Here is a 26136-nt window from a genome sequence, read left to right on the forward strand (position 1 = left end):
TGAGTTAACTTTAGAAAAGGAGTGGCATAAGCTTATCTATGTTGTGAGCAAAAGTTAGTGATGTTAAATATTGTAAATCTTTATCGGTGGAGTGTGGCATTTATGTTACATTTTGTCGAATCAAGTTGGCACTTGATATTCACATAAATTTTTGAAATAATGACATGGGCGTTACTTGTGGTGTTGCTCAATTAATGATTAAATCATTGTGATACTTATATTATATCCATGTGATAATGAACAATATGTTTACAAAGTTGCATCGTTAAACAATTATCAACCCCAAAGTGGTTGATGGTGAAGTTAATCTACTTGCACAAAGTAGCATTATAATAGATTTGACTAAATTCTCTATAGTGATATATTATGCTAAACTTAAGTTGGTTCTTTGGTTTTTTTAGTTTGCCTATTGAGGTATTGAAAAGGGTTATAACATTCACTTGCTATGGCTTGTTGGTTTATCTGTTAACATTTGGAGTAGATTGTTAGATGAAGAAAGTGTGTAACTAAGGCATTGACATTGCTAACATTTGTGTTAGTAGAAATGGCATTGTTATCTTGAGTGATGAGGAATTCTCTTTAAACCTTGATTTTCCATGTCAATTATCTTGTTAGTGTTTTAGCTTTACATTAAATCTTGAAGGTGATTGAAGAAAAGTGTTAATGCAATGTGGATATTTGAAAATATGGTCTTCGTAATTGAGTCTTTGGTATTCATTTGCATTTTATGAAAGTTGATATTGGATGTTGGAAATATAAACAAGATGTTTGATACTTAGATATATTGTTGGGTTATAAAAACTTGTGTTGAGGTGAATTTATATGAAGTTGTTGGTAGGAGGAAATTAGTTGAGTCTTGAAAGTTTGCATTCCTAGACTAAGAGTCATTCTTTATTTGGGATAGAATTTTCCACAAAGTTTTTTAGACTTTTCCAATGGCTGATCTATTGATCATTTTGCCCGAAAACCATTTCGTTTTCATAAGCCAATACAAACGGAATTGACTTCAGTTAGTTTAAACCTTAGTATGTAATTTATATGATACGACCCAAAAGGGATACTGACTTTTAGGGCTAAAGTAATTGAGTTGGATAGAATCTAGAGTTGGTGTAAAAAAGTGGCCATTACACTTTTCTAAAAAGGTGACCTTTATGTTTTTCTTTTGTAGTGTTATGTTTGGTGGTAGGTTGCACTTTACATTTCGTTAAACTCTATAAGAGTAGTGAGCTCTTACTAATTTTGATTTGGTCTTGGTAGCCCTGCACCTTGGCTGAGGATAGTGATGTCTAATTAAGTTATTTGTGGTTGAGGTGTTAGTACCTGTATTATAGTCTTATTTGTGAGGAGGTTGTGTACTAATATAACTTCATCTCATGGTCTTCACTTTAGTTTTCATTAAGTGTTAATTATGTATAGTTAACCTCTTCAAGGCCTGCTTGGAGCTATTGGATAAATGTGTTGGTGAGCTTATTGTGGTTCGATTGGATTTGAGTGGTCATTAATTTGTGCTTGTCCATGTACCTAGGGTGATACATTCTTCTTGGACAAGTATATGACTTAATGACATGAGTTTAGTATTTGAGTTTTGTGAAGGCAAATTGAAGAGTGATTATTAGTTGCTTTGTGACTAGTGATTGCTTGTAGACTTCAGTGAGGATGCTGACACTTGCTTCGCTCGATAATGGTTTAGCAGTGATAGACTTGCTTTACCAAATGGTGTTGCAGAGCATCATGTCATAAGCTTGTATGAATTTTCTATGTTAGCATATTAATTCCTTTGCCAATATCCTTTAGTTGCGTTTAGTTCGTGGTGTTAGATTTCATTAAGTCTTAGATGTGGTGATTCACTTCTTGATGATGTGTTATTTGTAATTAAGTATTGTTGAAGAATTAGTCTTGGATACTAAGTAAAGTATCTTTGACTTTGGTTAGCTTGATTGCTAAAAAGTTTTAGGTGATGATTCGCTCTTTCTTCCTTCTAGCTTTGTCCTGATGGTGATAGCAATGAAGTGACACCTTGTCATTGATATTGTTGATATTGAGATGAAATGAAATTGGCATATGTGCAATTTACTAGTTAGTATCTATATTAGTGTTCAAATGAGTTGAGTGGCAAGTTTGAGTTAATTGTGTTTTGAATAAGATTATTTAGTAGGGGTTGAGCTTTGGCTTTTTTTTGAAACATGATTTAGTCGTGGACTATGCTAGCTTTACGAGAGAAAAAGTTAGTGATTGAAGTGATTAATATTGAAATTGGTGGTTTATTGTTGGATTTGAGTTAAGGATATATCGATCATTAATGATTTTTCTTATACTTGTTATAAAGTGAGTTATGTCCTGTTATAGAAGATAGATTTGTGGAGGATCATTTGTTGATCACGTGTTGGGCATATCTTCATTGTGCTTGGCTTTTGGATTAATATAAATATGCTCTTCATTAGCTTTGGCATTATGAAGTTTAGCTTCTGGATATGTTGAAGAGGATATTTAGGGTTGTACCATGATTTCTTCTTTAACATTGAAGTTAATTCATGTGAGACTTGTGATCATTATTAAATGAGACTTAGCTATAAATTTTTTCGAGCTTTTAGTTTTTTGAGTTTCATGCTCATTGTTTCATTTGTTATAAGTTGTTAGGGGAAGGCATTTTAGCTTATTAGCTTTAATGTTGAAGTTATTTTCCCCATCTGGCACTCATTGGTGATAATTGACTATCATCTAGGATAGTTGATTATCCTTGTCAAAGGTTTTGCTTGATTATTGTTGATGTTGGAATGATTACCTTTCTTTGGGATGATAATTATTTCTTAACAATGATTATACATCTTTTTATTTATAGGATGATTAATGATCTTTCATGATAGTTAAGTATTCTCTTTGATAGCTTTTGGCTCCACATATTCTTTGTGGTTTGCTTTGGATTAGTCTTTTGAGTTTGAGATATCAATAGGATGTTGTTAACGCTTGTTTGAGCAATTTGAGTTCCTTAGTATAGTTAATTAAGATTTATTTAGATTGGTTGATGTGATATTTAGCATGAACAACTATTTTTTTGCTTTGCGACATTCATTCTATTCTATTGATTATGGTTTTGATAGATTGAATGATATTTCCTTTGGGTCATACATTTGTGAGCATATTGCTTGCCCATCAATGATACTTTATGTTCTTTGATACTTCTTTTGTGAGTTGTTTGGCATACTATCTACAATGTTTGCTAGTTAAGCTTTATTATTGAGTTTTCTTAATGATATACTTGCTATTGAATTTTATTAGATAGTTAATCCTATAACTTTACAATTATGATGACCTTAGTGGATCCTGTATACTATAATTTTGATTTATCAGATGATAACTTACTTGGAATACTTTTGTTTTCTAAGGCCCTAACCCTCATGAGCAAAGAAACCAAACCCATTGATAAGGTTTAGATAAACTATTGTAAATAGGCAATTAAAGTTGTTTACATGGTAACGCCCTTTAAACGAAATAAAGAATATCAATAGAGAGGCGAGTGATATGACCAGTCGACAGTAGCTACCGCATGACTAAAGATTTCACTATGAAGATGAAGTGCTGAAGCTAGTCTACTTATATTGGCCCAAACTCAAAGATCAATAGATGGACAATATCAAAATTAAAGATAATGATATCTGAGAGACTTAATTATCAGTGAATATCAGGGAATCTTAGATTTGAGACTCTATGCTAAACTCCTGAATTTAAACTGAATTTAAATTGAATTTAGACTTTATTTCACAATGATAGGAAGAGCTGATATTAAAGGATCAAAAAGCAACGTCACTATAAACACTTGGCTACCATAAGTTAATTATCCCTATGATAACTTTTCTGACACCTCCAACTTCAAATTTGGAAACACTAAAAGATCAATAAGAATTTTTTTCACAATTTATATTTGTACTTAATAACATATGACATAACAATATTACTTTTTGATCCTTCGTTATCAACTCTTCCTATAATTGTCAAGCAAAATTCACCAAAGTGTTGGATTGTTCATCCACCAATATGGGACATGAGTTAGGTTTAGACCATTGTAAAACATGTTAGTTTTACTATATTGATGAGCTATATTGCAATAATAATTCAACTTAGTATAAAAGAAATTATTAATTTGCATAATTGGTAATTGTGCTTGATTGAAAACCCAATGGCACAAAGATACTATACACGGGATTATGACCCAATGACTCTTAACCTCAAGTATCTTAAAACTTTTAATCGATTAAAAAAGAGGGTGCACTCTCATTTATGAGCCATTTTCTTTTATATTTGAACCCCAATAAATCATCTCTCTATTCTCTTTTAGTTACTTACAATCCAATTATAAAAACAATTATCTCTTAGTCTTAAAATAGAGTGTGCTAACTAAAGTAGAAGTCTAACAAGTGCAAAATATTTTACTTAAAAGCTCTAATGTAAAAAATCAAAAGCAAAAATGGAAGTCCAAAAAAAGTGCTTGAGGAACAAATCCAAAATTGAGTTTAAGACTGAATCCAAAAACAAGTCCAAAAGTTTAAAACCAAATTTAAGTTTGAATCCAAGGGGTGAAAGCTTAAAGTGATTGTTTCCCAAACCCATAGAGGTTATGAATGAGACTCTTCCAAATGGTCAAATATGTGGATAAGTGGCTAAAGTAAATTTAATCACTTATATATATTTATAATTATAAATTTCAACCTAATAGCTGATTCTTTAATACTCTAAAGTATAATTCACATAATATGGTTAATAAAGTTTATTGTGAACTATAATATAAGGTCACCAGTCAAATGTAAATGTTGAACTCCCACATGAATACTCATTTGGCTTCACTTCTAGCAAGCATTTTAGAATTCTCACTTATCAATCAATTAGATTAATTAATAATATTAAACATGTTTTTTTGTAAACCATTACACTTACATATTTCTAGATTAATTTAGGCTTGGTGGCTCCTAAAATATACTAAAAAGTGTTTAGAAAAGTTTATAAATTATAAACATGTATATATTATACACATAAAATTAATTTAAATGAATATCAGATATTAGATGGTAAAATATCTGAAAATATCCAAATATATTTTCAATCTAAGAAAACACACATGATTAAATTATAAATAAAAGGAAGGTCTATTATTGATTAAACTACCGTAGATTGTAGGGTTCCAACAATCCGGTGGGAAGAAATGGCGGGGCTGAGCTCGCGATTGCCGCAATGGGCATTTCCCCGAGCGGTTTCTTCCGCAGCAGCGACGCATAGGAATCGGAGGCTCGTCTTGTACAGCAAACCCGGCTGCTGCCTCTGCGATGGGCTCAAAGAAAAGCTCCAAGCCGCGTTTTTGATTGGGGGTGACGCGAGTTCCCTCGCTGGGACGCTCTTGGAGGTAAAACACGGCTTGTCCCTCGCATTGCCTGCTAAAATCCTTGCGCCGAGGCTCATATAGGTGAGAGACATAACTTCCAATCCGGAATGGGAGAAGGCTTACCAGTATGAGATACCTGTTCTAGCTCGGATCAAAGACGATGGGCTGGAAGTAAGTACCTTGATTTGCTATCTCGGTTGCTATAACTCGAATTTGTTCCAGGAAGTTCTTCCAAGGATGTCGATGCGTATCAGCGTGGAGCAACTCCACAAGAAAATGGGAGCACTGTTGGACGATTCATAGCTGTGATTGCCAAGTTATATTGTAGATGGTGTGTGACAAAAAACATAGAACCTGGATCGTTTTACCAATCGAGGCCCAAGTTTCTCGAGAGAAACAAGGTCTCTACGTGATGAATCACAGGCTTGACACCACCCACATAACCAGACATGTGAATTCTTGCCGAGGCATCTGTAGAAAATCATGGTATCAGATAGAAACCCTGTGTGTAGTAAGAAACTCACCATCTTCCTTGAGAACTTTTAAAAACTGTGATTTTGATGGCAGTGTATACGTGCCAGCAGCCACAGCTTTGCGAATCGCCCATGGATGATGCTGCGAGAAAACTGCTTCGTAGGCTTTTGACGCGGAATCACGCAAGTGAGAGCATCTGGAGCAAAAAACAACAGGAAAAAAAAAGTCGCAATCTGTCATGAAAGAGAAGAAAAAGAGAAGAAAACAAGCAAAAGAGAGAGACCTCACTCTGATTCAAGGATGTGTTCGAAGAGAATCTTCACCATCTCAATCCCCCGCTTGACACGGAGCAAGTTCCTCGAATGGCTGCCTCCATTTCTCACGGTGCCCTGCTCAACATCCACCTCCAGCAGCGATCCCAGCGTCTTGAATCTCTCGGACGCCTGGACCAGATCATCCACCTGCAAGCGCATCGAAATATCGGCCGAGAACGAGAAATGCCGGCACACCTTAGAAGTGTAATCCTTCTCCGCGAATTTGAAAGCGAAGCCCAGCGATCCAAACAGTACCGACACTAGCGAGCACGCCTTCGCGAAATCTGTGACGCTCAGCTCTCCCGCGGCCTCGAGATCCGCCGCGAGCTCCCCAAACGCTAGCGCCATCGCCTGGAGAGGACGACCCATCACCGACATTATTTTAATCGAACCCTTGCCCTAAATAATTTTCTTAAGCCCAAGGAATCGAACCCCCGACGTGCATTTACCCTAAAACAATTTTTGTAATCGCACCGTAGTTTAAAACCGTAAAACTGTAGGCCTTGAGTTTACTTTCTATGGTGTCTTCTCTTGAGCTCTGCGCGCTGCCTCTTTTCTTCCTCCCACTCTCGATCATACATCCTGGAAGAACAAAGACACAAAGAACTCTCGCGTCAATCCAGAAAGATGAGAGGAGAACTCACTGTTCGTGGTCGCGGCGAGTAAGCTTGGAAGGAACGTCTTTGAGAGGTGGCTCCATGTAAACGTTCCTGGCCTGTTGTGGTACCACAGCCTTTCTCTCGTACTGCTGCTGCGACGCTGCCGCGGGGGGTGGCGGCGGTGGAGGCGGCGGTAAGAATCCCTCTCCAGAGATGTGATCCCGCTTGAGTTTCCTGCGCTTGGATCCAGCAGCCCCGTCAAGCTCGTCTTTTGCCATCGCCATCTTCTCTCTTTCGCGCTCACGTTCTTTCTCCATCTGGAAGAGCCAAAGCATGAGAAACACAGTATAGACGAAAAACTGGAAATAACTCTTACCTTGATCGCTAGAAGTTCTCTCTCGTCTCGCTTCCGCTCCCTGTTATCTTCATCCCTCCTCCGCTTCTCATCCATGAGCATCATACCGCCTTCATCCGCTCTGCGCTTCTCGTCCCTGTGAGGAGATAAACGCTGCATGGCTCTCCTCCTCTCGACTTCTTCCTCTCGTCTACTTCCTGGAGCCGACGATAGCAAATGCGGTACCATGTTGGGCGGGAGAGGTGGCGGAGGAGGCAAGCCCTGTGAAAACCGGTCGTCACCATGTGACTGTTCTCCAGCAGAGTCAGTGTGTCTGGGCCTGGGCCGCTCGTCCTTGTTGCTTCTCTCGTCCCTGCTTCTAGTGTCAAAATTCCAATCGCCTGCTCTATCCGAACTTCTATCTACTGACCTGTCCCTGGGCACTAATCTATCCCTCGACAACTTATCGCCATAGTCATCTCGGTCGGACCTCTCCATCCTGTAATCTCGGTCTGGTCTCTCTCGCCCCTTCTCAAGGCTGGGACGGTCGTCGTATCCCCCGTGCTCCGCAGACCGGGGTCTTTCAGAAGCTAGCCACCTTTCTCCTGTACGAATCTCACCAGCCTCCACATTTCTCTCAACGGGCTCTGCTTTCCTTCGCTTTCGTTCGGACTCGTCGTTACTGCCTGCTCGTTTGATCTGCCTATCTTTGTCAAGGAAGTGCGCACCATCGTCCCGGTGCGAAGGTGATTTTGATGACGCTGCCATGTGATTGCTCATTGCTCCTTCGTGAGCATCCTGCCTGTCCCTCTCCCTTTCAATCGAAGCCTTCGGTTCCGCAGACCTGGAGGTTGTTTCAATCCGTGGCTTGGGTGGTAAGTCCTGAGCTCCTGGTCGAGATGATGTGACAACCGGTGACCGAGTGGATGAAGCACCCGCATTCGTGTGAGAACTGCTGCTCATACGTCTGCTGGTATCGAATGCACCCGCTTCCTTCTCTACAGTTGCGGCATTGGAGCTTGTATCCACCTTTGGCGTCTTACTTGGCGGATCGTCTCGCACCTGTTCCGGCTTGCTTCTTGTAGACACAGCTGTTTGAGTCGCCTTGCGAGGTTGCAAACGAGCCTGCATGAAAAGTATGATCTTCAACCAATGCTTTCACTTAAAAACTACAAGTTACTCACCTCTTCTTCGGCAACTTGTTTGGAATGATGCACCTCTGTGCTTCGAGCATCTATACCATTTGCTGGTTCGCTTGAGGGTTTACGGCTTTTGGTCTGACTAGCTTGCTTTAACTCCGTTGAAGCTGCTGGAACAGCTGGCCTGGAAGCTGCTGCTTTCCCATCTGATCTCACTGGCATCGAAGCAACGCCAGGAGTAGGCTGTTGTTGCGGCTCAGTCAAGGATGGTGCTGCTTTTGCGGGGACAGGAGGGGGTTTAAGGTCAATGTAACCCATTCCGAACTCCTCGTCACTCATCCATGCATTCTACACCAGTTGAAGTGTTGAGTAAGAAGTTCCAATTTTACAGGACTGTTTACCTTGCGACTAGCCAGAGCAGCAGACACTCCCGTAGCAAGAACTTTAAGATCTTCACGGTCATCCAATTTAATTTTGTTAACCTGAAAATCCGGGGTTAGCATTTCACTAGTCCTCCCGTTTGCTTACCCGTCTCTCTATGTTGATGCCTGTTTTCTTGGTGATTGGAAAGACGCTAGAAATTTTAGTAAGTATAGTAAGCGCGTTACGTATTTCCATATACTCCGAAGATTCCAGACAGTGTATTAGCAGTTTCGTTAATCGGGAGCTCCATTTCCATTGTATCTGAATCAAATGTCATTGTCCAGGCACTTCAAAAAGAAAATGCTTACCCGAACAAACTGTGCGAAAGTTACCCGTTGACTGTTCGGATCTCTGTACAGAACAGCAAAACCAGGCATATTTCCACATTCTCGATCATAAACTGATTCATCGCTCTGCAGAAACATCAGAGGTTGTTATGTTGTCAAAGTTGATAATGATGTGTACCTTCCAGTGATATGCCATTTTCAACGTCTCAAACAAGAACCTGCCCAGCCTTCCCGCTTCATACTCCGTACAACAGTAAATCATTGGTTGCAGCGTTTTACATATGAGACAGTCGATGTGGTTGACAGTGTTGAAGAATGGAGTACCAAGCGAGTGAAGGTTTTGAACAAACCTAGCACAGTAAACAGCATCGATCGTGCTGAATACGCATCTTGGAAAAATGCAGCGTTGCAAGAACTCCATGTTGATCTTTTGGCTATCCGGGCATGAGGTCAGCCAAGAATCCTTCTCACGTAAAAGACGTTGCTGAACAGTAGCCACGTGTTGCTCTTGCTTCTGCAACTCTGATGACAATCTGTCAAGGACTTCCTGTATTTTCTCCTTATCTTTCTTCCGCTTTGTGATTGCAGCATAAGAGTTGTCAGAGCTCTCCTCCAACGCTCTCAACGAAGACCGTTGCTTTGCAATCTCAAGTTCGTAACGTTGTCTAGGAACGTATAGATCGTGCAACGATAGACCCCAAAATGTGAGGTAAAGTTCCGGCGAGAGGCTGTTCCAGGCTTTCAGAGGTAGCATAGTATGGACAGTCGAAAGAAGATCAGTCCACCTATACAAACAAACAAGTAAGCTTTCCTCCAAATTTGTATAAATGGAACATACGTTATTGCTTTTCGATGTGGCAACTCCAGTACCAGATCCTTAGAAGATTGGCTTTCATCAATCTGCCCACTTGTATCTGACCCTTTTGGCGTTTTAAAGAGTCCCAAGACCGGTCTATAAATGAGGAAAGCCACCTGAAAATATTCACAAGTTAGAAGAAGATGATGAACGGATAAACACACCTCCGGTTCTATAAGATACTTGTGTACAAGTTCATCAAGCGATGGCATGAGTTGAGCATAAGCCGTGGACGGAGTCACAGCAACATACAGAAATTCCACGTACTGCAAGAGCGCGCCGTGACATCTATCGAACTGCTCGCTGACCATTTTAATATGTGGTGCATTGCATTTCGTTACGATACTGCAAGAGAGCGTTTTATGAGAAAATTTCATTTATGCCTTGACTTACTTAGATCTGTGTTGAGCAATGAGCAGTACCAACGGAAGTGCTAGTTTGGGCTCTTCCTTGGAAAGTAGGGCGTCCCGCAGCCTATTAGTGGATTTAGTAAACGCCTGAATAACACCAGTAAGGATGGCACTCGTTTCACTTGTAATTTCTTACCTTATTGTTCCTAACCAACCCAAATGCTGTAGCTTGATACCGTAAGGTCTCGCCGCCGGACATGGCTTCCAGTTGATCTTCAGTAACATTTTCAGTGTATTCTACGTTGGCCATTTGTTGCATCAATTCCTAAATCAGAAGGTCAAGAGCAATGTAAAACCGTACCAGGAAGAAAATACCTGTAGTACAACAAGTTCTATGCCATCACCCTTCTTTAGCTGATTGACAAGGTACTGAAACAGGCCACGTAGTTCCATTGAAGGATGCTTTTTGCATCTGTAATGATAAACCTGAGTCCCAGTCCAAAATATCGATATTAGTACTTACAAAGTACCCCAGAAAGATGCCAGAGATTGAAGCCAATCTGAGAGATTTAATCCATCCTCCTTAAGCTTCTCGCGGCCGCCTTGAGCTAGGCGCTCCAACACCACGTATTCTAGGACGTCATACTCGAGCTAATAGAAAACATTGTCAAAATACTGATTCTGTAAAAATATGTCCATATCTTGTTATACCTGAGTGAGGTACTTAAAAGCGTCAACTACAGGAGCAATCATATCTTTGTATGCTTCAATCTGAGAAGAAGAAAAACTAAAAGTAAAACAAGTATAAATTTAAAGTTTACTGTACCTGATGGACAATGGTTCTAAGGACAGTTAACGGATTTGCGTGGGCAAGCTTGGCAACCTGTCGTCCCAGTTGCTTCAAATTTTCCTTGGCAAGCCTTTTTAATATGCGTCTTGTGTCCAGCTGAAACACGTTTCTTAAGTACAACAACAAAAACACCTCAGCTCACCTTACCTTAGCAGTCTGACGAGCAGCCAAAAGCATTGGGAATGATTCGTCATCTTTTTCCCATTCACCATATATTCGGTATCGGACCTACGAATAAGATCGTCACACAATTTTTAGAGAAAGAGAAATACAACGCTTACCTCATACGAAAGTAAACTCAGAACGTCCCATATGGCAATGCAGACAGCTGGATTAGCTGGTAAAAGCTGTAATGATGGAAGTAAGCAAGCGCTTAATGCTTCCTCAACCTTCAGACGTGCTTCCTTGAGAGCTGCCCTAGCATCTTTGTGCTCAGCTTCTTGAGAGCGCGTAGAATTAACAGCAGACACAGCCGAAGAATAATATCCTCTAAGAACCTTACAAACCTGCAATGTGTATGTCAGTCTAATCACAATAGAGGCCATGTGGACGCACCTTCTGTAAAAGAATTACATCTCGATATAGGTATGGACCAATCCAAGAAAGCATTTGAAAGAGTTCCTTCCTAAGCTCCGTCACAGGAGCTTTTCGGGTAGAAACCTCTTGGTTCAACTTTGAAAAGTACGAAGGTCGAAGACGATTGTAGATTGGTGCAATAGTGTTTTCTATAATCCTGTAAGCTAATGTCAATTAAAATCTTACAACAGTCAAGACGTTACCTTATCAACCCGCTCGATATTCGCTCGTGCGCAACCGGATTAAGAGCAGCTAGACGCTCGAACAGGATGTTTGCGTGATGCCTATCAGCTCCGGATTCAATTAAGATAGACACTACATTCAAGCTTACCAATCGTCGACTGTCAGAAACCCATCAAGCAGCCCCAGCTTTTGATTCGTTACAAGCTCCATTACCCGCTCAGCTGTTGCTTCAACCTCGCCATCTAATGCGGCATAAAGGTCAATGTTTACGTCTCCGGGTTTCTCTTCCTCCATGAGATCTTTTCCAGTCGCCGCAAGATTTATCTTTCCTATTCTGTTCGCCTGCAGAAAACGTTGCGGCAAAAACTTATAAATTACAAATTACCTCCTCCATGCGCCTCTTAAGAATTTCCTCGTACTGTTCAAAAGCTTCTTCATCTTTAGGTGTTAAATGAGCATATCTAAAACAAAAATGAGTATGAGAAAGCAAAAAAGGAAGTCATTTACATGCTATCCAGGTCAACAAAGTCAGCCTTCACTAGAGTCGCAGCCAATCTATAAAGACCAGTTGGCACTGGTTCTTCAATCTCAGGACGTTGATAGTATTGAAACTTAAAACCAAGAATATGACAAAGATGAGACTGCAACATATATCAGCACGTTACAAGAATGCGAAAAAAATAAGGCTTTACTACCTTTCGAAAAAGTGGCATCAAGCCAATAAAGGAAGTGTTCTCAGGATGTAATTCAAAAAACTCCAAAACCTGCAGTACTCACACTATCAAGTAAAAACTAAAAATTTCATCAAAACTTACAATGTCAAAAACTCTATTGGGATCGAGGTCGAAGTGCCCGATAAGAGACTGCATGATCGCGAATACAGTGAATACCGTGTGCTTCGTCTATTGCCTATAAATACCTTGATAGAGCTGGCGACAGCAGAACTGCTCTGAGAACTATCACTTCCACTTTGTTTCAAGAGAGTTAGCTAACAAGAAAAGCTAAAGTCAGCAACCATGACAAGCAACAGCAGTATAGTATTACCAGCTTTGCATATCCTTCACTCTCCTCCCGCAACAGATTGAACTTCGTCTGTTGGTATAACAGTCGTGTATTCACTCTAACCTGGAAAACACACAAAGATAATCTAAAGAAGATAAACAGCGTCAGCGTACCTCCTTCGACTTCAAATCCGGAGCTTTGATCTTGATCATTTCCACCTCCCACAAGAACTCAGCCTCACAGCGCTCTTGGAAGAGACGAACAGGGACCAAACCAGATTCCGCAAGCCATTTCGCCTGCAAAGCACAGTATAAACAAGACCATCTATACATTAAAAAAAAACTTACAAGGTCGACAAGCCGCGATCGAAATTCCCCAGGTACAGTGAGCTGCATAGAAGATCGTGGTGACCTCCAAATCATTTTTTCTATCGATAGAAAACCAAAAGCTATACCTCTAAGCTCATGTGAGCAATAGCATCGGCAAAATTGGAAGCGATATCTTCCTTAAGAGTCGACTCCAGAAAATTCACAGCATCGAGGCCTACTCGGCATTTACTAAGTGGCAGGTCTCCTCGGACCTGCATTTCCAACTCAATCGCTATGAGAAATATTTTCTCAATCCAAGAGCTCACATACCATCGTCCAGCAGAGCTCGTAGATAAATCGATCCGGAGGAACAGCAGCGTGAATCTTAGTCGCGGCATTCGTCGACTTCCATTCCCGGATGTGCTCGCTCGTCACGTACTTGCAATTCAGCGCGATTAGAGCCATCTCCCTCAGAGAGATCGCCTCCTTCTCTTCAGCTCGGCGCCGCGACTCTTCACAGCATTCTCATTGTGTACCTGGCGAGCGCCTCGTCGTCCACACCATTGAAACCCTACTAGTGCTGTCACTTAGGGCTTTTGGGACTAAAAGAATTTAGGGTTCTTACGCTACTGTGGCGATGGCGGCGCGTGCGATGGATGCTCCGCCGGTGACGCGATCGCCGACCGCAAGCTCCATATTTCGAGGTCAGTGTACATGAAATGTAAGGAGGAAGCAGCCGTGGCGAACCAAGCAAATTCGAGACGATGCTCAACTCTCATGCGCTGGTGAGCGCGCAGGATAAGATCTTGCTGGGGGATCCGTCGTCGCGAGTAGCGCTCGAGTTCCTGGCCGAGATAAGATCCGAGGCACTGGCATCCAGGGCTTTGAATGCTCCGGGGCTTGGTCTCGGTGTGAGGGGCTAGCGATTGGAACTTCCAGGGCCATGTAGTGGAAAAGATAGTTTCTGGACTTCCTTTACGACTGGAAGAGATTTTCGACGACGATCATGCCACACAGCTCAACCTTTTGCTCGACTCCGTCAAGGACGTGGAGCTGGAGCGGCAAAGGTCGTCAACTTCCAAGGTTAGCATGGAGCTTGGAGCAAGCGGGATCGATCGAGTGGGATCAAGCGGGCTGAGCAACTGGAGCCCGAGCAGCAGCAGCAGCAGCGAGGAGCGTGAAGAAAGAGTTTGCCACAAAATCAAGATTGCATAGCATTGAGAAGATACATACATAAGATAGAAAGAAAAAAAAGAAACATCAATGGATAGGTAGAGATTAAGAGAGTGATTGTTGAGGAGAGGCCATAGACGAGTGTAAGTGACACAAAATACCACCCCGTCGTTGTGTGTATAATGTGCATGCTTTCTGCTTCCCAGGAGGCATGTAGTGACACGAAGGATGTGTTGCTGCTGGAATAACCCTATCCAGAGGTGCCAGTGCGCTATCAAATGCTCCGTAACCCATGAAGACGTCCGTGTAGTGATCATAGTTGCACACCACACCAGAGGCTGGTACCCGGTCTCCAAAGCCAATCCAGATAAAGTAGACGTGGTATGGGACGTCGCACGCTTTAGTCACCTCGGACATGAAGTTTGCTGCTCTGGTCTCGTGGTGAGAGGCGAAGTCCTCGTCCAAGCCAATGACAAAAGCCTTGCCTGGCATGTTAACCAAGACCCGTGGCCAATTCATTGGCATGTCATCCAGCAGCATTTGCCCGTGATCCCCGTGTGGCAACATCCAACTGGGAGTCTCCAACTTGACGCTGTTTACAACCATGGTTTCCCTAACAGGTTCCAGGTGCACCCGTTTCCGCAACTTGATCACTGTGGCTAATGCCATCAAGCAGTTCCACGAGTAGCTGCGCCCGCTGCTGCTGCTGCTGCTGGTCTGGTGCATTACAGGCCACAACCAAACATCTAGCACTTCCTCCAAGTCTAGGCTCGTAAGCTGCAGTGATCGGAACGACAGGTGCGCCTGGAAGCGAGAAAGGCACCCCCCCATTCCAGATCCATCCATGAAAAGCACGCAACCTGTTTTCCCCATGAGCTGATATACAGCGTCTGAAGGAGGAGGCATCTTGCAACCTGAAAGTGCCTTCAAGACCAGCCTCCACTCCCTCTCGTCTAGCGGCTGCTTGAGAAAGCCATCCAGCAGCAGGAGGTGACGATCCAGCCATAGGTTGGGACTTCCACTGGCGTAGCATTCGAGCAAACCCGGTACACCACCCGTGTTGTACCACAAGCTGTCGAGATCCATACTCTCCTCCAAGAAGTCCATCCCCCCCGGGCCTCGCTTCTCCAGAAAGCAATGCACCTCCATGCCCCCAAAGCCAGGAGGCACTTGGAAAACCGACGATGGAGGTCGACCAAGGCACAAGGGCGACTTTGCCGCATAGATGACAGTCGCACCACCACTCGTGAGAAGTGGCATGGCATACTTGCTCGCGCTCTCCAACGCCCACTTCTCGGCAAAGGTATCTGCACGGTTAACGAAGAAGTAGATGGCTTCCTTGCGTTGCTCGAGCCACCGCATTGCAGCCTCCCAAGTCTCAATGTCCACCAGCTCGGCAAGCGCTGCCTCGTTCCTGCCATATGAGACGGACAAGCCGAGCAAAAGAGTTTCCAGAGGCGCCTCAGCGAAGTATGCACCCTCTATGTAAACGACGGCAACTTCCTGGAGAACATAGAATCACTTCAAGGACTCGAAAAAGTTCCTTCACGTACCGGTCGATTAAACGCCAAGAAAGCAGCAAGTGTAGCGAGAAGGAACGACTTCCCTAATCCTGCTGCTCCTGCAATGCAGCCGAAATCGCCAACTTGTTGCTTCTCCACGAATGCAAGAGCATCGAGGAAACAGGGGCGTCCCATGTAGTCAAGCCAAGGACCCGGCATGCTCTCAACTGTTGGGACTCTCACCCTGACTGACATTCGGGGCGAGGATAACTGCGCGGCCTCAACCCCGGTCATGCATTGCACCACCTCCCGCCAAGCATTCCTCGCCCGCCACATCTTACCTTTCATCATCCCCATGCCTCAAACCCTAATTTGAAACCCTGGTATTTATATCAAAACTTATTAGACAACTTTTACCGAATGAAAATACTCGAATGAACCTTAGAGATACATAAAATAAAATAACCATTTTCACAATGATCAAAGAATGGAGGTTTTAACACGCATAAGCTGCTATGTTTAACCATTAAAACCTACTTTTAGGGTTTTTGAGACAAAAAGAATTTAGGGTTCTTACGCTACTCTGGCGATGGCGGCATGCGCTGGCGCGTGCGATGGATGCTCTGCCGGTGACGCGAGTCACGCGATCGGCGATCGCAGGCTCGATATTGCGAGGTCAGTGTGCATGAAATGCAAGGAGGAAGCAGCCGTGGCGCTCGCGAATCAGACGGAACCGATGTGCGCGCAGTGCCTTCGATCCAGCATTCTCGGCAAATTCAAGACGGTGCTCAACACTCATGCGCTGGTGAGTGCGCAGGATAGGATCTTGCTGGGATTTTCTGGGGGTCCGTCGTCGCGGGTAGCGCTCGAGTTCCTGGCCGAGATAAGATCCGAGGCACTGGCATCCAGGGCTTTGAATGCTCCGGGGTTTGGTCTCGGTGTCGTCTTTATCGACGAGGGGCTGGCGATTGGAACTTCCAGGGAAGAAAGGAGCCGTGCAGTGGATGTAGTGGAAAAGATAGTTTCCAGGCTAGAGCTTCCCCTAGTCGTCAGGCGACTGGAAGAGGTTTTCGACGACGATAATCAGGAGGATTGTGCCACACAGCTCAAGAATTTGCTCGACTCTGTCAAGGATGGAACTGGAAAGGAGGATATAGTGGAGATACTTCGCATGGAACTGCTGGAACAAGTTGCAAAGAAGGAAGGATACACTAAGTTGGTGCTGGGACTGTCGACGACAAGGATTGCCGCTCGGGTGGTGTCTGCCACAGCCAAAGGCCAAGGCTTCGCTTTGGCAGCTGGAGTACAGTACGTTGATTCGAGGTGGCATGCTCCGGTCGTGCTTCCGCTCAGGGACTGTGCTACGAAGGAACTAGCGCTGCTGTGCCACTTTTTCCACCTCGAGACGCTGTTCTTGAGGAACTTTTCTACTCTTGTGGAGCCTAGCGCCAGCACCATCAACAGCCTGTGCAGCAACTTTGTGTTCACGCTACGAGAGGACAACTCTTCCAGGGATCACACGATCGTTAGAACTGCCGGGAAGCTGACGCCATTCAGTTTCAACCATCTCGCGCCGTCCAACGGAGATTCTCGGTCCATGCGGAAGAGACGGGGCGTTAAGACGGAGCTGTCAAACAGTGGAAGCAACATGGAGGCACTGTGCGTTTTGTGTCGAGCTCCAGTAGATGGCCGCTCGCAGTTAGAGGATGATCCACGCTACTGTCGGAGCTGCACGCTGCAGATTGTAGACGACAGCAAAGTTTGCAACTTACTTCCTCGCCACATTCAAGCGAGGCGAGCCGGTCAGGCGTGGATGAAGTCGCAGATCGAGGAATTCTTGCTTTAAGTAAGGAGGAAGGCCCGGGAAGAGAAAAGCTTACAGTACTAGCAGCCAACAGGTGCGTCAAAACAGGCCAGTTTCAGTACAAGTGGGGACTACGAAATGCCAAAACCGGAAATTCATATGTCCAGAGCTCTGGCCATTTCAAAACGGGGAGGCACAGCAACCAAGACGGTGATGTTTTGGTGGCTAGCAGCAGCCTCGCAACTTTTTAGAGACGCGTCAAGAACTACCCTACCATCTGGGTCCAGTGGTGGGAACCAGCAGACAAATCTCGCCAGAATCCTTGAAAACTCTCGTCACCAAGCACCAAGAGCAGATGGAAGCGAGGCGTGTTTCATATTCTATTTCGTCGAGATCAGCACGGTTTCCAGGCAGACGCGAAAACCGTGGACTGGTCCTTCCAAGTGAGGAACAAGGCACTACTTTGGTGTAGACACCCCCAGCCGTCCTTGTACCGCTTCAGCAGCGCTCGTATATCGTCACGGACATCGTCGCTGAAGTTACTCGGTCGGAATCCCACTTTCTTCAAGACTCTGGACCACTGGGAATGGCTGTATTCTCGCTCGAAGTCATCCTCACTGCAAGAAACTATTGTCAGGATGTTCCGAGCGACGATTCGCTCCAGCATAAGCCGCTCGTTGCTGGTCCGGACAAAGCTCTCTTCCAGCGACTCGAAGACAAGCGAGTAGAACCTGAGAGCCTCGCAGAAGGACTTTAGGAAGTCTGTCGAGGCGAAGTTGGCCTGGTGGTCGACAATCGTGACGAGCTTGGGCTTCATGCCGTGGAAAGTAGCGAGCATCTTTTTCCTCGAGGAGCTCCCGGAACTCAAACTCATCGGGCTTTGACAGGATTTCTTGTGGACGCGATTGAGGGAGCTGACACAGTTGATGACAAGTGCTTCACCCGGCTGGACCTCGAGCCTTTCAGCGTCGAGCCTCTCCATCTCTGGCTCCTGGAGAGCCTTAAACTCGAAAGGTACTCCCATCAGCCTCGCAAACTTTTGCAGCCTGTTTCCAATCTCTTTCATCACTTTGGCTGCAGACTCCTCGCTGTTGGTGGTGACGGTGGTGAGCCTCAAATGCGGTGCGCCCTCCGGCCTCGTCGCCAGCGCTTCCAGAAAAGTCGGCCACTGGGTGCAAAAGGTGTTGCTGATGTCGACGATGTGGAGCCGAGACTCACCTTCGGCGGCCTCGAGAATCACTCCGTTCGCAGCAACATGGCCGAAAGTTGACCACGGGCTCACCTCCTGGAACTTGAGCATCATCTTCCGAGTCGAGTCGAACGAGTAGCCTCTCTCGGCGGCGGAGCTGAGGATGCGGTGGCAGCGGCTTCCAGTCCCGGTGATCTTGCAGAAGAGTCCCTGGAGGAAGCTCGAGGCGATTCTCTGGTCGAAGTCACCGTATGGAGAGGAGAGCTCGTTGAGTAGCCACATGAGGCGCTGGACCCGAGACACATCCTTGGAGGACACAGCTCTGGCACACTCGAGCAGCAAATTTGGAGCCCAGTGGTGAGTTGGATTCAACAACGCTGGAGTGGAGGAGCTCCTCACTTCTAAGTTCCCGTCAAGAGGTGAGAGATCTTCTCGTTCTTCTTCTTTGCTTTCTTTCGCTCGGCAATTCTCATTCTCAGGGAAGAAATTCTTGCAGGTGTGATCCATTTTGTCACTATGGAACGCGATAGCCGCGTTTGAAGTTCCGGCCGTACGATTTGTACGGCCGCGGTCGTGCCACGTGGTGTGGTCCACCTCGCCGTCCAGGGGACACGTGTCGGCACGGCACCGGCCAAGCGGCGGGCTAAAATTGCCCCTGGTAATTTGCTAGGGGATATACCTGGGAATATTCTCATCCCAGCCTTTTACACCTTTTCCAGGGATTCGCGGGAGGAGGGAAAGAAGGCCGTGCGGATCGAGCTCGCATTGCGCTTGTGGAGGTGATCGCTGGCGGGCTTTGGGGCGCGCGTCGTGGATTCCGATCGAATCGAGGTCTCTGGCGCTCTTGATTGGCGTGGTCTAGATCTGTAGCTCAGCCCTAACAGCCCTTTCCAGGCGCAATGGGGATCTGGGAAGCGTTCTTGAGCTGGTTGAGAAGGTATGGAGCGTCGAATCCATGCTTGGGTCTCACAATTCTCTTGGATTGATTGCTCTGTAGCCTCTTCTTCAAGCAAGAGATGGAGTTATCAGTAATAGGACTACAAAAGGCTGGCAAGACGTCCCTTGTCAACTCCATCGCTGTAAGTTCCAAGTTCTCTCTTTTCTCGCTCTTTCGCTGATGGTTATCGATTTTCTAGACTGGAAGCTTTAGCGAGGACATGATTCCTACAGTGAGTAGTCGATTTTCTCGCTGGAAGTTCCTTCTCTTACGCTGCTTCTCTCTCTCTCCCAGGTTGGTTTCAACATGAGAAAGGTTTCTAAAGGCAATGTGACGATCAAGCTATGGGACCTTGGAGGCCAAGCGCGGTTTAGAAGTATGTGGGAGCGATATTGCCGTGGCGTCTCAGCCATTGTGTAAGAGCTCTCTTTCGATTTATCTCTTCGCATGGTTTTCACGAGTTTTTTGCTTGTGATGATCCAGATACGTGGTGGATGCTGCTGACCCGGAAAACATTCCAATAGCCAAGAGCGAGCTACACGATATACTGAGCAAGCCATCTCTAAATGGGATCCCTCTCCTCGTTCTCGGCAACAAGGTTGACAAGCCCGAGTGTCTATCCAAGCAAGCATTCGCCGAAGAGATGTAAGTTCTTTCTCTCTCGTCTTTGCGAACTTGAAAGAATCACATCGTTTCTCTTGCTCTCGCAGGGATCTTCACAGAATCCAACACCGAGAAGTCGCTTACTACATGACCTCTTGCAAGAACACCACAAACATTGATGCAGTAATCGATTGGCTCATCAAGCATTCCAAGAAGAAGCACTAAACGAGAAAGAAAAAACCAAGTGTAGATACGAGAGATTCTGGTATTCTTTTCTGGTGTAAAGCGTTTTTTTTCCTTTTCTCCTGTGTTTCTTCGTGTTTTGTATAAATGGTATTATAGTAGATTGGAATTCTTAGTGTTAATATTGTACTGGAAGTTCGTATTGATACTGTATCTATACTCTGGGAAGTTCTTGTTCTTGAGTGCTCGCATAGATGTTTCCCATCAACACAAAAGGAGAAGATCTTTGCCTGTCAAAACTTAGCAGCTTCTCAAACGCGATCTTTCCAACTTCCACGTTCTTCCACTTTTGACACGCTCCCAGCAAGATCGTCCACGTAACTTCATCCGCTTCCACCGGCATGGTTTCGATCAAGGCCAGCGCTCGATCAAACCGGTTTGCTCGTCCGAAAAGATCCACCATGCAGTGGTAGTGATCGATCCCCGGCCGGATCCCAAACTCTCGAGACATCGCTTGGAAGTAGCGCTCGCCTTTGTCGATCAAGCCCGAGTGACTGCAAGCTGTGAGGATGGCGAGGAACGTCCCGGAGTTTTCCTTGCATCCTTCTTCTCGCATGGAGGAGAGTTTCTCGAAAACTCGACTGGAGTCTCCCTGTCGACTATAGCCAGCCAGGAGCGAGTTCCAAACGAGAACTCCAGGCCTGTCCAGCGTCTCGAAGATCTGCTGCGCGATCTCTATCCTTCCAGACTTGGCGTAGAACTCGAGCAGCGAGCTTGCGACCGCGGCGTTGCTCTCGAAACCAAACTCGCAAACTCGGGCGTGGAGCTGTCGAGCAGTGGTGCTTGCGGCGATGAGTTTCCCGCAGGCTGTGATCCCGGCAGCGTAAGTTAGAGCGTTTGCGTTGCAGCTCTCGGCATCCATCCGGGAAAACTGTTCTAGAGCTTGCTCGGCCTCGCCGTTGTCGGCATAGCCGAGGATGAGAGCCGTCCACGAGACCACGTCGCGCTGGGAGATCCTCTCAAAGGCCCTGCGAGCGTTGTCCATGCTTCCACACTTTGCGAAAGTCGTGATGAGAGCGTTGCCGACAAAGAGCTGCGAGTCCAGGCCTTTCTTCGCGGCCTGAGAGCACAGAGCTAAAGCCTTCTCCAGAGACTTTGGCTTGGATACAATCGTCTTCTTCTTCGCTTCGTCGTCGACTTTCTTGCAAGCTTCCAGCGCTGCCGAGTTTCCACAGGCCGTCAGTGCCGCCACCATCGTTCGGGCATCAGCTTCACAGCTCATGTGAGAGAAGAGCTCGAGAGCAACGTCGGCTTCCCCGTTTTCGGCGTAGCCAAGGATCAAAGAGTTCCACGAAACCACGTCGTGCTGCTTCATACTGTCGAAAACCTCTCGGGCTTCCACCATCTTCCCAAACTTGGAGTACATCTCCACCAGAGCAGTCGTCACGAACAAGTCCGAGTCGCAGCCCGCCTTCGAAGCTCGAGAGTGAATCCCAGTCCCTTTCTTCACGACTTCTTCGTCCAGATCTTTCTTTTCCCTCGCTGCTGCTAGACTCGAGCAAGCCGTGAGAGCAGCGACGTAAGTCCGAGCATCTGCTGCACAGCCTTCTTCCAGCATTCGATCGAAGATCTCTAAGCCCAGCTCGCTTTCACCGTGCTCCACATATCCCTGGATTAAAGCCGTCCATGACACCACACTCCGGCAAAACATCCCCTCGAAAACGGTCCGAGCTCGAGCCAAGCTTCCACACTTCGCGTACATGTCCACCAGCGAATTCTCCACAAAAGTGTGAGACTCGCAGCCTGCCTCCTTTGCATCCGCGTGTAGAGCCATCCCTCTTTCCAAGCATCTGGCTTTCACCACTTTGCCTTCCACCACCTTTCCTTCTTCCTTCTCTGCGAGGCTAGAACAGGCCATTAGAGCAGCAACGAAAGTCCGAGAATTTGGAAAGCAAGAGCCTGGAGAAGAAGATCGCATGGAAGCGTAGAGCTCCAAAGCAACCTCTTCATCACCGTTGGAGACGTATCCCTGCATGAGAGAGTTCCAGCAGAAGGCGTCACGGTGGCTCATACACTCGAAAACTCTGCGAGCGTCGCTGGTACTGCCGCATTTGCAGTACATGTCGATCAGCGTGGTTGCGACGTGGATGTCGGTGTGGACGCTGGCCTCGATCGCTTTCGAGTGAATTCTCTTGCCTCGATCCAAGTCTCGCAAGCTCGAGCACACTTTCAATGCAGCGAGTATGTCGGATCTGTTCTTCTTTTGCTCTTGAATCCGAGAGAAACTCCTCGGCACTGTTGTGCTGGATGAGGATGGATTGGTCGCAGTTAGATTGCTCCACTGCAGCATTTGCCACTACTATAAGCACAAGAAAAAACTACAGAAAAATCTTACATTTGCTCTCGAAAGCTTCCAGATCTTCCCAGCTGTGATGAAACATAGATCTTTCCTCCACTGCATCAAAAGCATTTACACTAGATGAGCGTAGAAAACATTGCCTAGAACTATAGAAGCAACGTACTCAGAGAAAAATCCTTGGTTCCTTGTGTAATGGATTTTAGTGTGACTCCTGTGAGCGTAGAAATTATTCCAGACCCTGTAGACTAGAGAAACCGATCGAGCATTTGAGAAAATCGAAGAAAAAAATCTCCTTCAATGCCTCCAAAGAAACAGATAGCACTGGCGAGCGCTAAAGAATCTATGTGGAGTGATAAATCGACTCCAGAGTAGAGAAGATCACTCACATTTGAGCGTATACGAGCTAGCCCAAGCCCTAAAGCCCTGGGCGATCCCAGCCGCCCATCTCTTACGGGCATCTGGGCCGTGCATCGGCAAGATATTTCGCGTTTGATGCCCAATCTTTGGATATTTCGATAGGGAGGGCGGCATCTGGCTGGGGTTAGGGTTCTAGCGGCATCGCGGCAGGGAAGCGCCTTGGCAAGGAGGTAAGCCACGAATTACGCGCTGCCGAGCCGCACAGCTCGGCATTTCCTTTCTTGGCCATGGAATGCCTGCCGCTGTCTCTGCAAATGCCGTTCTTGGGGTTTCTTGCCTGGCATTTGAGATCCAGCTCGCATTTTCGCTCGCGCAGCTCTCACGTTTTCGCATTTTCTTGTCCAGTGTGGGAGCTGGGCGAGGGAGACCTTGTGAGCCATGGCCGAGGAGGATGATCTCATCACCATTGTGGACGTGACGGACCCGGACGACCCAAGCTACGCCGACGTCAAGACCCGCCGCCGCCCACTCACAGATGCCGAGCTCGCCACGCTCAAGCCCATCCTCGAAAAGGTTGGAGCCTACAAGTTCTTCACCATGGAGTTCAACTTCGCCGACGGCCCGGCCGTGAAGCAGTTCATCGAGAGCGTGGAGCTGGAAGAGTTCAAGAGGACCAAGCAGCGCAAGATCGTCCAGGATGAGATGAAAGGGACCGTGGCTGGCCGGGAGGTGGTGCTCAATGCGGAGCTCATCGAGAAGGCATTTGGGCTGGTGGACGACGGGGAGAACATATCCAAACCGAAAGGAGAGACTAACGGGCTCCATGCCTTCTACATCAAACCAAAGTACGTCCATCTCTGCCAGAACTACCGGGGTGTCTATCTCAAGCTCTTCAAGTCCGAGTACTCCTACTTCGTCAACATGGCTCACCAGATCCAGGCCTACTGCTGTGGAGGCCACTCGGAGCGCCAGATAACTCTCACCCAGTACCGAGCGATCGACCTGATGATCCGGGGCAAGCCCGTCAACTGGAACCGGTACCTCCTCCAGAACTTCCAGGACAAGCTGCGGAAGTACAAAGCCGGGCCTTGTCCTCTCTACTTCGGTGGGACGCTCACGGCTCTCATCTACAAGGCGCTGCAGGTGGACTACAGCCTCGTCAACAAGCCACTGCTCATCTCGCCGCAGACGCCCGAGAGGATCACTGCAGCGGATGCCGAGAGGGGGAAGAAGCGCGAGCGGGAGAAGGAGAGGACCAAGGAGCAGCGTCTCATCAAAGACTCTGGTCCGCCCAAGAAGCGGGAAGCCGTGAGGAGGCACGTCGGAGCCATGACGAGGGCCCAGAGGATGCTCACTGGCGAGAGCCTTCTGGACGAGGAGGAGCCACCCGCGGCATCGGCCAAGCAGCAGCAGGACAGGAAGAGGAAGCGGCTCAAGCAGCGCGTCAAGTTGGCCAAGAAGCACAAGACGTCGGAGAAGGCATCCGCTGCTCGGGAGCAGTCACCTCCCTACACTCCGGCATTCACGATCTCGCCATGCACCACTGGCGGCGAGGAGGAACCGGTCAGCTCGGGCCCGTTTGAGCTCAAGAAGAGGTTCGGCGATACTGGGAAGTCGGGCCGCGAGATCGTCTTGTCCACCGCCACCGAGAGGCTGTCGAGGCTGTACGCACAGGCGACTGGTTCTCCGCGGGATCTCGACACTCCCCCTCCGGACGACACATTGGCACTCACGGCCTCCAAGGAGCTGTGGTCCAAGTACGATCATCTCTCGAGTCTCCAGCAGGAGTACCAGCTTGAACACATCGTCTCCAAGCAGATGTTGGAACAGTCGCTGCAGCGGGTCCAGGAGCTGGAGGACGCGCTCAAGGAGCGAGACCGGAAGGTGACGGAGCTGGAGAGCTCCAAGGCGGTGCTGGAGGAGAAGCTCTCGTCGCTGGCGACCGGGGATGGCAACCATGTCAGCTACGCGGACGAGGACGCCGCCGCGCAGGGACCGCTCAAAGTCCGCCTCAAAGCTGGCCAGAAGAAGATGTCCGCGGAGAACTCCCCCGAGGACGAAGCTCCCGCGGTGGCTATGGAGGCGGAGAAAGAGAAGGAGGCGGAGAAAGAGAAGGAGAAGGAGAAGGAGAAGCCCACCAGCGATGAAGCGGTGCCCGAGAACTTGGAGGAGGTGGTGGAGGAGGCCGAGAAAGAGGGCAGCGGCAACGGCAAGGAATCCAGTGACAAGAGTGACGGCCCGGTGAAAGCGCCGGAGCTGGACACGCAAAAGCTCAAGGCGATCGAAGAACAGGTAGCGGCGGTGGCCAAGGCGCAGGAGAGCAAGGACGCGGACGCTTGAGAGAGTGAGTTCTTTGTTCTTTGTTTCATCACACCATGCATCGTTCTGTGATTTATCATCCATGTTCCTTTTTCCAGTTAAAGGTTGAGCTTGACAATGTATAAAATGTATGATCATAGATAAGGTTCTCTGGAGGATCTCAAAAGAATTTGTGGAAACTATGTCAGATCTTGCGCGCTCCGATCGATACGCAGAGCTCATCAGATCCGCGACCACCGTCCAGCAACTTAACGCCATTCTGCACAACCACCATCAATCTCCTCATCCAGCACTGCAGCAGGGTTTGCGATCTCGACTCCGCGCGCCAGGCCTTTGATGCCATCGCCCATCGGCGAGATTGCTCCTCGTGGGCCATGATGATCACTGCATATACCCAGAATGGGCATCTTGACTGCCTAGGCTGTGATTTATGCAATGCCCGATTGTAATCTTGTGGGATCCAATGCAATGCTTGCACTTTATGCGCAAACAGGGGATTTGGAACCCGCCCTGGATCTCTTTGATGCCATGCCTGTAAGGATGCCCTCCACAGACGTGGTAGCCTGGAACGCGATGCTCGCAGCATATGCCCAGGGTGGGGATATTCTTAGTGGGAACACTGCTTTGACAGCATATGCTCAGGC

The 26136-nt window shown here is 46.8% G+C and overlaps 8 protein-coding genes across 11 annotated transcripts; 4 read left to right on the forward strand and 4 right to left on the reverse strand.

The window, feature by feature from the left end:
• Positions 1–5042: 5042 nt before the first annotated feature.
• Positions 5043–5809, forward strand: LOC9630435. The gene is made up of 3 exons (XM_002975565.2): positions 5043–5392; positions 5453–5542; positions 5594–5809. The coding sequence occupies exons 1-3, from the start codon at positions 5195–5197 to the stop codon at positions 5672–5674; spliced, it is 369 nt and encodes a 122-aa protein (XP_002975611.1). The 5' UTR covers positions 5043–5194; the 3' UTR covers positions 5675–5809.
• On the reverse strand, positions 5663–6545 carry LOC9630436 (accelerated cell death 11). The gene is made up of 4 exons (XM_002975747.2): positions 6355–6545; positions 6134–6306; positions 5896–6041; positions 5663–5842 (listed from the first exon to the last, which is right to left on the reverse strand). The coding sequence occupies exons 1-4, from the start codon at positions 6535–6537 to the stop codon at positions 5736–5738; spliced, it is 609 nt and encodes a 202-aa protein (XP_002975793.2). The 5' UTR covers positions 6538–6545; the 3' UTR covers positions 5663–5735.
• Positions 6546–6582: 37 nt separating this feature from the next.
• Positions 6583–13668, reverse strand: LOC9645468 (THO complex subunit 2). Its single transcript, XM_024680741.1, has 31 exons — positions 13397–13668; positions 13213–13338; positions 13106–13147; positions 12932–13054; positions 12801–12881; positions 12676–12744; positions 12572–12619; positions 12452–12520; positions 12264–12397; positions 12142–12217; positions 11905–12098; positions 11777–11857; positions 11553–11730; positions 11279–11503; positions 11145–11225; positions 10974–11093; positions 10859–10918; positions 10671–10798; positions 10523–10619; positions 10344–10472; positions 10191–10294; positions 9962–10142; positions 9780–9913; positions 9120–9726; positions 8963–9067; positions 8760–8915; positions 8633–8713; positions 8277–8579; positions 7135–8217; positions 6804–7075; positions 6583–6741 (listed from the first exon to the last, which is right to left on the reverse strand). Exons 1-31 carry the CDS (start codon positions 13529–13531, stop codon positions 6669–6671), a joined length of 5295 nt encoding a protein of 1764 aa, XP_024536509.1. The 5' UTR covers positions 13532–13668; the 3' UTR covers positions 6583–6668.
• A 2662-nt stretch (positions 13669–16330) lies between these two features.
• LOC9645470 (cytoplasmic tRNA 2-thiolation protein 2) lies at positions 16331–17587 on the forward strand. Its single transcript, XM_002975566.2, has one exon. The coding sequence runs from the start codon at positions 16331–16333 to the stop codon at positions 17585–17587; it is 1257 nt and encodes a 418-aa protein (XP_002975612.2).
• A 314-nt stretch (positions 17588–17901) lies between these two features.
• Positions 17902–19241, reverse strand: LOC9630437 (protein SHORT-ROOT). The gene has a single exon (XM_002975750.2). It carries the CDS (start codon positions 19239–19241, stop codon positions 17940–17942), a length of 1302 nt encoding a protein of 433 aa, XP_002975796.1. The 3' UTR covers positions 17902–17939.
• On the forward strand, positions 19050–20623 carry LOC9645471 (ADP-ribosylation factor-like protein 8a). 3 transcript variants are annotated; one of them, XM_024680745.1, is made up of 9 exons: positions 19050–19153; positions 19231–19392; positions 19454–19565; positions 19629–19671; positions 19732–19813; positions 19871–19903; positions 19966–20087; positions 20155–20316; positions 20382–20618. In XM_024680745.1, the coding sequence occupies exons 4-9, from the start codon at positions 19634–19636 to the stop codon at positions 20497–20499; spliced, it is 555 nt and encodes a 184-aa protein (XP_024536513.1). In that variant the 5' UTR covers positions 19050–19153; positions 19231–19392; positions 19454–19565; positions 19629–19633; the 3' UTR covers positions 20500–20618. The 3 variants fall into 3 exon arrangements, with proteins under 3 accessions (XP_024536513.1, XP_024536512.1, XP_002975613.1); XM_024680744.1 differs by having other exon boundaries at positions 19454–19671; positions 20382–20623; XM_002975567.2 differs by lacking the exons at positions 19050–19153; positions 19231–19392 and having other exon boundaries at positions 19419–19565.
• Positions 20620–23192, reverse strand: LOC112348354 (pentatricopeptide repeat-containing protein At1g11290, chloroplastic-like). Its single transcript, XM_024680743.1, has 3 exons — positions 22980–23192; positions 22853–22932; positions 20620–22798 (listed from the first exon to the last, which is right to left on the reverse strand). Exons 2-3 carry the CDS (start codon positions 22925–22927, stop codon positions 20672–20674), a joined length of 2202 nt encoding a protein of 733 aa, XP_024536511.1. The 5' UTR covers positions 22928–22932; positions 22980–23192; the 3' UTR covers positions 20620–20671.
• A 122-nt stretch (positions 23193–23314) lies between these two features.
• On the forward strand, positions 23315–25674 carry LOC9630438. 2 transcript variants are annotated; one of them, XM_002975568.2, is made up of 2 exons: positions 23315–23403; positions 23579–25674. In XM_002975568.2, exon 2 carries the CDS (start codon positions 23612–23614, stop codon positions 25511–25513), a length of 1902 nt encoding a protein of 633 aa, XP_002975614.1. In that variant the 5' UTR covers positions 23315–23403; positions 23579–23611; the 3' UTR covers positions 25514–25674. The 2 variants fall into 2 exon arrangements, with proteins under 2 accessions (XP_002975614.1, XP_024536228.1); XM_024680460.1 differs by having other exon boundaries at positions 23323–23403; positions 23550–25674.
• The last annotated feature ends 462 nt before the right edge of the window (positions 25675–26136 follow it).

Source organism: Selaginella moellendorffii, unplaced genomic scaffold, assembly GCF_000143415.4.
Source record: "Selaginella moellendorffii unplaced genomic scaffold, v1.0 SELMOscaffold_28, whole genome shotgun sequence".
Classification (NCBI taxonomy): domain Eukaryota; kingdom Viridiplantae; phylum Streptophyta; class Lycopodiopsida; order Selaginellales; family Selaginellaceae; genus Selaginella; species Selaginella moellendorffii.